Raw genomic sequence first — 11,039 nt, 5'->3', positions numbered from 1 at the left:
CTCAGTTTGAGAGCACCATCTTAAACCCAGTTATCTTTTCAGAACTAGGTTTGCAGACCATTGCCTACATCCATTGCCAGGCCATTAACCACTTTATCTCGAATCTGTGGTTCTTTTATATTTAGCTGACATATGTCTTTCTAAGGCCCTCTTTTTACTGGTAGATGCTGAGTTGCTAGCATTACATCCGGGTTCAACTTGTTGCATGAACAAACTATCTTTTTTTACAGTGGACAATTCTCCTTTAAAAACTGCCATCACCACGTAAACAGAAGCGTTGTGCTTTTCAGTATTGCATCACCTATCCCTAAGCCTCCAACCTTTTTCTCACGTCTAAAGGTATGATATTCTTTCTTAAAGGAATATATTGAATTCACAGTACTAACGTAAGTATAAAAGTGCTTTTTATAGGTACATTTCCTTTACTTGCTCTCTCTGCAAGTGTGTTACGAGTTCGGACTTCCAAAACTCACAAGTTCAGTGTTAAAAGAAATAGTTCGACATATTCACCAAAGTCGAGATCTCTTAGAGATATCCATACAAAAACACAAACAAAATAAAATAAAAATAATTTGATTAAGTACTATATTAAAATGCTAAAATATATGTAAGTGTTGTTGGACAAAAATTTTTATCTCATTAAAAGACAAATATATATTGATAGGCGAGAGGTAGTATAGATAAATTACGGAAAATTTAATGATTTCTTTAATTATTAATTATATGTATGTCAAAATTGTTGAGTTAAATCTTAAATAGTTTCTGAAATTTACGAAATATATTAATTTCGTTCCTGATTTATTAATTGTATTTTTTGTGTATTTAAAATTGAAAAGAATGTACTTAATCAGTCTTTTACTGTATTTCTAACCAATTTTATTGTCGCCGGCAATAACGTATCAGTGACATACCACGCTAGAGTAGGTAACGATTATATGAACTCGCAATTAAAATTTTTTCGATCTAATTTGGTCTTTTATTCTTCTTTTTAACCCTAATTACAATAATACTCTTCACCATTTTTTTTCTTTTTCTTTTGCGTTCACCATCATTATTTTTCTTCTTCTTTGCTATAATTAATAAGTCAAAAACAAAATTAGTAAATCAAAGACAAAATTAATGCATTTCATAAACTTAAGAAATTCTTTTAAGATTTAACTTACAAGTCACATCTCTCCACTATAAGTAGGTGTAAAATCCATATTGTGTTAACCTTACGTCCCATCTAATGAAAGATAATAAATTGACTCTTAAATCTTAATCTGAAGTAAGGTAAATACAAATAAAATAAACAATGGTATTCATGTACAAATAGCATTCGATCTTTTTCTTTTCTGTTGATTTTGATTTTGGTGTCAGCACCACCGCGGAAAGCTGATTTTGTGTCAACCCATGATACGAGCATATTATAATTTTTGTAAATGATATCGAAGCATTTTGAGTGCTTCACGCACCGAAATGATAAATTATTTGACCTGGCTAGCTAGATTTTTTTGTGCAATCTGCTATAGATATTATTGCTTGTTGATTTGTTGTCATGAGAGCCTGAAAATATCTATCTCGATTATAATAAACACGCATCCAATTTCTGGAATAATAATCCACTCTCAGTAATTCATCAAATTCATTAGTGTATGCATGTGTCTTTGCATTTTATTTCACTTTCGCTTGTGATGTGAACTTTTCCGTGTATATATATGACTACCGAAATATTAAATTAAATTAAATAATTTTAAATTATTATTGTCTCTTTCGTATTATTGATATGAATGTCGCATGTTCATGTACACACGCGTAGAATGTTGTAATTCAGAGTAATATAATGATGTGATTTGATTTTTAATTTTTTTGTCATTATTATTAGTACTAGTTCATGTATTTTACTAATATAGATAGATGCATCTCAAAATATGATGAATTTGCAGAAATATTAGGAGCCTAATAAGTTTAGTAAAGAATATTTTGGAGAATTAGTATACTACTCCAAGATTTAACGAAGTTAGCTTACTTAGTTTTCAAAAGTATTAAAATTATTAAAGATTTGTTTTGGCTAACAAGTGCTGTAATAAGGGTTTTACTTAGGAGTTTTGTTAGGTAGACAATAATTTTTGTGAATAATATGAATAATAGATTTTATAATTGAAATAAAATAAAAAAATATTTCACTCTCAAATTATTCCCTAAATCTTAATATTAAGATAACTATCTATATATATACCTAATGAATTGAACATCTACCCATTATTAACTATGCATGAGTAAATCGAATAAAAAAGAATAACCATCCAATTAAAAATAATAAACATAATCATCTGCATACTTATTAAATTGAACATTCGTTATATCTATTGTTTACATTGTTTAATATTTTTATTATCTACCTATATTTTTTGTTTAGTTAAAGTTATTACAAGTGAATTTTTTATTTTTAAATAAATATTCAATTTAATTTTTGTTTAATTTTCACAAAAGATCTATGCGGCTTCTAATAAAATATAATAATTAATTAACAACGCAATCTCTAACCGATCATTTTTTGGGATATGTCAATTTTTTTTACTCAAACGACGAGTTTATCTTTTCAATTGAGGAGAAAAAATGAGAGGCCCCTCAATTCCAAAAGAAATTTAATAAAAATCGATTTTTTATTTTATTTTAATAGTACCATATAACATGTATATTTATATATTCATAATGTATTAATATGAAGCTGCATATTCAACAAACTAACCGTGAATGAGAGAGGCAATGAATTAGAAGATGAATAATATTAGAAAGATAATAATTTAAAATTATTTTATTTAATTTAATATTTGTAATTTTATATATAATATTTAATATTATCTATTTATCTTAGAAATAATTAATAAATATAAAATAAAATAATTTTAAGTTGATTTAAAATAACTTTTTCAAATATTTTCGTTAGAATTAGATAAGGTTAAACACATTTTCTTCCGTCGCCAATGCATATCCCTAGAATTTGTATTTTTGTGACTGATCGAGCTTCTTGTAATCTTGTCACATATCCAATGGAGAGAACCAGAGAGATCACGATCGAACTACCTTTGTTTTATTTTTATGTTTAGACGTGAACTTTTATTATTATTATTATTAAATGAAATTAATCGATTATTTAAAAATGATCACGCTTGCATTGTAGCCGTTGAATTTAGAAGACATGTACCTATGTAGGACCTTCCCGTCACTTTCTAGGTCCCAATAATGCTCCTATACTGAACACATTATGCATCTGTCTCTTCTTTGGAATAATATAAACATATATTTTTAATACTCTATACGAGATTATGAATTAAAGTAGCATATACATGCATGCCTGAGTTTTCCTGTAATACGGAATAAGACTCATCAGTGTCATGCATTAGACAAAGAAACTTTCCCAAGTCACCATAGATAACTAAGTTGAGTATATTTAACGAAACTCTCCAAAAATATTTATAAATTTGTTCCATCTTACTGTAAGTCTTATATTTACTTATTATAATAAAATTTTATATACTTTTTTAGCAATAATTGCACACATTATTACTTTCTTAATAACACTCTAAGCTTGAGGAAAATTCAACATCCCAAAAATAGAGACATCCTTTGCCGCCACATAAAGACTGTCGTCATTCACCTCCGGCCAAAACTCGGTGCCGAGATCACGTTAATGGAACCCTTATCAAAAATTCTTTCAAGAGAGATGAATCAAGATTTGTACGTCCCCTTTCTTCATGAAAAGGGATACAATCAGCCTCCCATACAATTCTTATTATTTTTATTAGATCCGACCCATAATATAACTCGGTTACCAACAAATAATAATGGTTTACAATGTAATCTTTACATGAACACATTTTTATGGTAGCTATGGAAAGAGAGACAAAGACTGAGAGATTAAGATTGAGAATGAGAGATAGTAACTGAAATAAGTTTTAATATTGTATTTGGTGTAAAATGGATGACAGAAATTGAAATAAAAATGAAATTTTAATTTAATTTGCACAAAAAGTAAAATTAGAATTAATTAATTAAAATAAAAATATTTTAAATATAAAATATTATTAAAGTTTTAGTTTTTATTCTAAAAAATTTCGGTCTCTATTTTTCAAAAGTACTAAAATACTAAAATTTTGAAAATAGAAACTAAAATTTTAATACAAGTCTCTAAATTAACAAATATAATACTAAGTCTCAATCTCCTAATATCTGTTCCAGTACCTTAAAACAAACACTAGCCATGTAATCCTCGTTGCGGACAGCTGCTGCCCGGGTGAATGGCTGTACGTCTTCGGGTAAAGAATGTCTCTACTGTCTGGAATATTACTTTAACTTAAGCTTCAAGTATTCTTAAGAAATTTTTGTTCACAATGAATAAATATAGGATAGTAGGATGTGACAAATTTGTAAGTATTTCAAAATTTCATTCAATAAAATTTTCATAGAGCTCCATCGAATACTTTGTCAACTAAGTAGTGAAATGTTCCCAACCACACATTAATATTGGTGAATAATGACTCTAATTATTAACTATATTTATTCTCTCCTTCAAACATGTCTTATTGTATTATATATACTATACAACTTGATGTCTTGTATATATCGTGGATGGGTAGGAATGAATACGGAGTAGTCCTTCTGCTATTTGCCTTTATTATTTGTCTTTCGTCATGAAAGAGTTAAAAAGTGTTATTTGTAACATAAAATTAATCATTATATATTTATATATAAATATATTTATTATTTAATTTATTTTTAATATATATTTTATATTAATAATTAATTTTAGTGACTAATTTTTTAATGTATACATGGTATAGTTGAAAAGATTATATCTATGGGAGTTCATATTCCTTCTAATAAATTGTATTCATTCATATTTAGATCTTGAACAAATTCTTAAATGTTCACAAAATTGTTATAAATATTCATATGACGTCCAATTTCTTTCCTTTTCTCGATAACTACTCAAAAGGGTATTCATGACTCATGAGTAGTAAATTTATGTTCGAGCATTTTTCATATGGAAAACAAAAGTTCATTAGGGGTTTGGACGAATTTTTTTAAAAGAAATATTTCTTCTGTTATAATCACTTATTTATTCTTGTTCTGATGTCGGTAATATTTTTTCGATGTGTAGTTTAATTGTTTGTCATCTAAAACCTTTTCCATAGAGCACATGGCTGGAGTTGAAATGGTAACTCAGAAGTTCTTCAATGATTATAGTTGGAATCGAATCAAGGACAGGTGAAGAAGTACCTACAAAAGATGTATATAAGAATTCTGAATATAAAATGTTAGAATTAAGAACATAAAAATATAAGATATGATATTAATTTGTAAAAAGTTCATAAATTTTTCTTTAATGAGAGATAGAAAGTGCTTTATATAGACATTTAAGTTGGTGAAAAATATTGATGTTACAACCATTTGGTCATTAAATCAGCAATAATAACTAATAAAATCGTTTATTACAAACTATAAATGAATTATAATTAAGGCAGAATTATAACCAATAATGAACAATTAAGTCGAATTATAATTCTTATCGAGTAATTATCAATTCTCATTTGGGAGGGAATCATTTTGCTATTTGAGAATTTGGTGATCAATCAGTGTTTCATAGGTCGTTATTTTGAGAGTCTGAAGATGGCAAGGGATGACTCCTACTTTCCTTGTCATACACCGAAAATGTCCCTCCATTCGTGAAACCTTGGACACACGATTTTGATGGTGTTCACCGCGCCACTCGTCGCCTTGGCCCCCCCTAAAAACAAATAAAGAAACAACCAACAAACTAGTATAATTCCCCACGCATGTGTAAAAGAAGGCAAATAATGATTGAAGAGACTGTTCAATATGCCAGAAGATACACAGGCAAGAATATGGTTCATATTTTAGTAGGAACTAAAATAGTGAACAGAGTACAACTTTAAAAAAATGGAAAGTACAGAGGAGGATCTAATTAGATATTATCATTCATTATTAGCTAAGAGTCTAACACTCTTAACACGAGAAACGTACAAAAAATTTTACCATGGACTCCAACACAAAGACATTAGACACCATTGATTCTCATGTACATACCAAAACACAAGTAACATACCTATAAGCTATAGTTACCTATATTTTCCACCTAGCTAGCACAAAGAGTCATTTATCAGCGTATCACAGCACAATCGCACTCATGAATTCATCAGCTTCAGCCTACGCTTAGCTTGGGTTTTCGTTCTCCATCAACCGGGTCTGCAATTCTGTCGTTAATTAATTAATCAACTAATTGACTAATTAATCAGTCCTTCATACTCACATCACCCGATGAGAACAACTAATTGCAGCAACTTCAGCATAAGAACCAGGATATCTTAATTCCAGTAGAAACTTTCACCAATCATTCACTAATCACTATGGTGACTGTGGTAGCAGTGGCGATTCATTATGCCAAGAAAGCACAACATCTTGCAACCCATCTTTCAAGTCCCTCCAATGAAGCTCCTCAAACTCGAAACCACCTTCAACCACCCTCACATCCACCATCAACAACTCACCCTCTACAATCTCAAGAACCTCGACCACCAACACCACCTTCCCTTTCCTCAACCCAATCGCTCCGTTCTTTCCGACCTCAACCCTAAACCCTAAAACCCCGCCAATTTCCTTCACCTTCGCCTCTACCACCTCTGCCTTAGCATCTGAAGTAAACCTCTTCTCCCTCCTATTCCCAAAGGACGTCGTTTCAAACAACCCCCTCAAGTCCAAACCCGAAGACAGAGAAATGATATCAAACGCATTCATTCCTTTATTGTTAATCCCTTTGCAAGAATTCTCATAATAAGGATCCGAGCCGAATACACTCTCCTCGGGTTCGGGTTTTAAATATTTCTTGAACCATGAGTTCTGGTAGAGAGCTTCTACGCTCATGCGGGTTTCCGGGTTCGGGTCGAGTAACCGGTAGATAACGAAACGCGCAGGTTTCGATATCCACTCTGGGAACCGGTAATCTCGACGGGAAATCTTCCGGCACATCTCCGGAATGTTTGAGTCGTTGAACGGGAGGCTTCCAGCGAGGAGATTGTAAAGGACAAGGCCGCAAGACCACGCGTCTGCCTTTGATCCGTCGTATCCGGCGGAGTTTCCACGGCGGCGGAGTATCTCCGGCGCGGTGTAAGCCGGAGTTCCGCATGCGGTTTGTAGGAGGCCGTTGTTGAGCTGTTCCGGAAGTGCGGAGAGGCCGAAATCGGAGACCTTCAGGTTTCCGGCGGCGTCGAGGAGGAGATTCTGCGGCTTAAGGTCTCGGTGCGCAACGCCGTTTCGGTGGCAGAACCGGAGCGCGGAGACCAGCTGCTGGAAGTACCGCCTCGCCGCTTGCTCCGGAAGCGGTCCGCGGCGGAGGATCTTGGCGAATAGCTCACCGCCAGCGGCGAACTCGACGACAAGGTGGATCTTGGTCCTGGTAGCCATGACCTCGTGGATCTTGAGGATGTTAGGGTGGTCGTGGAGGCGGCGCATGGCGGCGATCTCGCGAACGATTCGTGGCTCCATGGCGGCGTCCACCGTCTTGGATTTATCAATGATTTTGACTGCTACGGTGGAGCCATCGGAAAGCGTGAGCGCCTGGTAGACCTTGGCGAAGCTTCCGCGGCCGAGGAGGCGCGTGAGCTGGTACTTGCCGAGGATAGTGGTTGAGCGCGGCGAAGTTTGCGGCGGTGATGGTTGCTGTTGCGACTGCAATGGCGGTTCCATGGTTTCGTGCTTTATTTATTTATTGTTTTAGCGGAATGGCTAAAACGGTAAAACACCCACGGGACAGAAATTGGTGTCTATGAGGAATTAGGTTTATATAGACAGAGGGGAATGAATGCTTTGGTTTTGGCTTTGGTTTGTGAAGAGTGTAAGTGAGAAAGTTCAATTTGCCTTCAACTTGAAATAACAAATTGACGAGTGATTTTTTTGGGGTTTATGCCTATTTTTACTCAATTTGTTGCATTTTAAGCTCGTCGATGCCTTTTTTTAATTATTTTTTATTTTATTAATTGCATGTATCAAGCAGGTAAGGAATAATTTAATTAAAGCAAGGTAGAATATACGTTTAAAATTTGTCAGAGATATTTTGCTTATTAGAAAATGATTATTGGTTGGCGTTAATAAATGGCGGTTAGCGTAGTTAGCAGCCGTTGAAACTTGGGTGTGGAAGATTGGTTTTGGGTATGGGGCAACATGCACACTATCTAACGGGTATTCAATTTGATCTCATTCAGTTGGGCAGAATTGTTAACTCAATTCGCAACAGATAAGATAAAATATAGGTAGAATTTTTGTGCAGGTTAAAAAGATGTGGGTTGAGTCTCAACCCTACTTGACTAACTAGCTATTTGACTAACTAACATCCTATATATGTATATATTATATACCGTCATGTTATACATCTATGTAATTTTGTATTTAAATTCATTTAAGTTGGTCCAACACTAGAAAAAATTAATACAATTAAATGAAAGGTAAAATACACGCACCCAATACATATAAAACTACTTTTGTCTAACGCTTCTTTTCCTCTTCTTCTTCTCTTCTCCCATGCGCTTCTTCTTCTCCCGCGCTTCTTCTTCTTATTCTTCTTCTCACGTTCGTTTACGCACGGAGCTTCTTCTTTTTCGCCTTCTTCTTCGCGTTCCTTCTCTGCCTCATTCTCATTTTTCTTCTTCTTTTTCACGTTCCTTCTTCTTTACGTGTTTTCTCTTTATCGTCATTCTTTTGTTGTTGTTGTTGCTGTATTTTTTTTATCTTTTCCTTCTTCTCTCTGGAGAAGAAGTAGCAGAAGGTGAGGAGAAAAATTTTTAAATTGCGGAAAACAGAATGGTGAAGAAGTAGCAGAAGGTGAGGAGAAAGATTTTTAAATTGCGCAAAACAGAAATAAACCGAACATGTTATTATAGTGAAACAATTGTATAATACTGAGTGAATGGAACATTATCCATTATATAAAATCAAATTCGAACAGATTTTCTGCATAATGAACCGAAACACATACTCATAGTGAAACAATTGTATAGTACTGAGTGAACAAAACATAATCTATATCAAATTCGAACAGCTTTCTGCATAATGAACCGAACGTATACTCATGGTGAAACAATTGTATAATACTGAGTGAACGAAACATAATCCATTATATAAAATCAAATTCAAACAGCTTTGCCTACAATTTACAGATTATCAATTCAATTTAATTTAATTCAGTACACCTCCATCCATTTAATTCAAATTCAATTCAATTCAAATTAGCAATTGCATTCCATTCAATTCGATTCAAAATTGAATAATCCAAACTTCATCAGTTTGATTTATTTAAGAAGAATAATCCAAATCGCTCTCATTCAACTGATTTGAAATTGAGTCATTCATTATTTCGATTCAGAAATGTAGATCGAAGAAGAAAATGAAGAAGAATAGGAAGAAGATAAATGCAACGTAACCAGATCGAAAGAAAAAAACGAGAAGATGAACGTGACTAGAGGAGAACAACTAAGGCAATACAGATCAATAAAGAAGAACGCGAGTAGAGAAGAAGAAGAAAACGCGAGCAGAGAAGAAGGTTTATGTTGAGCAAAGCTTTAGGTTGCAGCACGTTATATGTAGCACGTGTGTGACAAACGAGTGAGGGGGAGGGGAACGTGTCTGGCCAATATTGCTTGGATAACTTGGATGCATTTTTTACATGGATGTAGAGCATTATCCAAAAATATATTTTAAGTGAATGTTGAATCAAAGACCTCTCACTAAATACAAAAGATCCTTAGCTACTAAGAGAAGATCATTAATTGATAATTTAATATTTTTTTTTTTACATAAAAGTCAGTTTTATTTCAAATTATCATCAACTTATATAATAATGTTACATTTTTTTGTAATCTGCGAATAGGATCGGATACCCGCGGGTTAAAAATAGGTAAGGTTAGGGTTGAGATATTCTCAATCCGTAAGTAGTATAGGGTTGAATTTATATAAAAATCTCAATCCGTGAGTAGAGTTAGGGTTGGCTCCAAACCCTACCCTACCCTACTCATTATCACCCCTAATTTTGGGCCGTCAAGGTAAGAAATGGTTTGGTAGTTTGTTTAGCTACGGTAAGTAGACAAAAAATTCCATGGTCCTATAACGTTTGATTTATTAGATGATCTCAATAATAAAATATGTTTTTTAAATTTTTAATAATTGTTAAATAATTTTTATTTAATTTTAATTATAAATTAATTTTTATATATTATTTAATTATAAAATATATCTTTTATTTTATAAATTATTATTTTATTATTCATCTATCATATTTATTAACAAATAGAAACAAAAACAACAACAAAATAGATCTTACATTACTTATGACCCCATATATATTTTGGCAATACGAATCATGAATTTTTTATTCTTTGATCCGTTACATCAGGACAATCATGACATTCTTTAAGATTTGAGACTATGTTGATTATTAATTTAGAAGATAATATTTCATATAGTATTTTAAATTTAGAAGATAATTTAAAATTTATATTAGACTATATTTATATTTTAAGATATTTATTTATTATTTTATTTAAAATAATTTTTTCGATTGAACTACATTTAGACTAATTAGACCAATTAACTAATAAATTAATGACTAAAACGGTTCAATAATCGGTCTAATTCTTATAATCATATTTTTTACATAAATAAATTTTTTTATTTATTTTGGTCAGAAAAATTGAAAAACTTTTACTTCATAGATTAATATTCAAATTCGTTTTTTAAAAAATCATGTATCCTTTAAATTGGCTTCTTAAAAATTAAATTAGTTATATTAGTTTTTAAAAAGTGAATTGTAAATCAAATTAATTTTTCTATCCCATTAGATAATAGCATGTCACAAAATAAAAGAATACTTCTAAAATGAGTCTAATAATTTTGTGTACATTAGATGCACGTATTTTTTTTGAACTATTATATTTTATTAAATAAAATAAAAAAATGTTATAAAAAGAAAATTTTAATAGATTTTATAA

General features: G+C 31.8%; 1 protein-coding gene across 1 annotated transcript; it reads right to left on the bottom strand.

Moving 5' to 3' along the window:
• Positions 1-5,960: 5,960 nt before the first annotated feature.
• Positions 5,961-7,948, bottom strand: LOC107466138 (CBL-interacting serine/threonine-protein kinase 4). Its single transcript, XM_016085122.3, has one exon. It carries the CDS (start codon positions 7,744-7,746, stop codon positions 6,409-6,411), a length of 1,338 nt encoding a protein of 445 aa, XP_015940608.1. The 5' UTR covers positions 7,747-7,948; the 3' UTR covers positions 5,961-6,408.
• Positions 7,949-11,039: the final 3,091 nt, after the last annotated feature.

This window comes from Arachis duranensis, chromosome 9, assembly GCF_000817695.3.
Source record: "Arachis duranensis cultivar V14167 chromosome 9, aradu.V14167.gnm2.J7QH, whole genome shotgun sequence".
Taxonomy (NCBI): Eukaryota; Viridiplantae; Streptophyta; class Magnoliopsida; order Fabales; family Fabaceae; genus Arachis; species Arachis duranensis.
The sequence above is the reverse complement of the archived record's forward strand: the minus strand, read 5'-3'. Positions and strand labels throughout refer to the sequence as shown.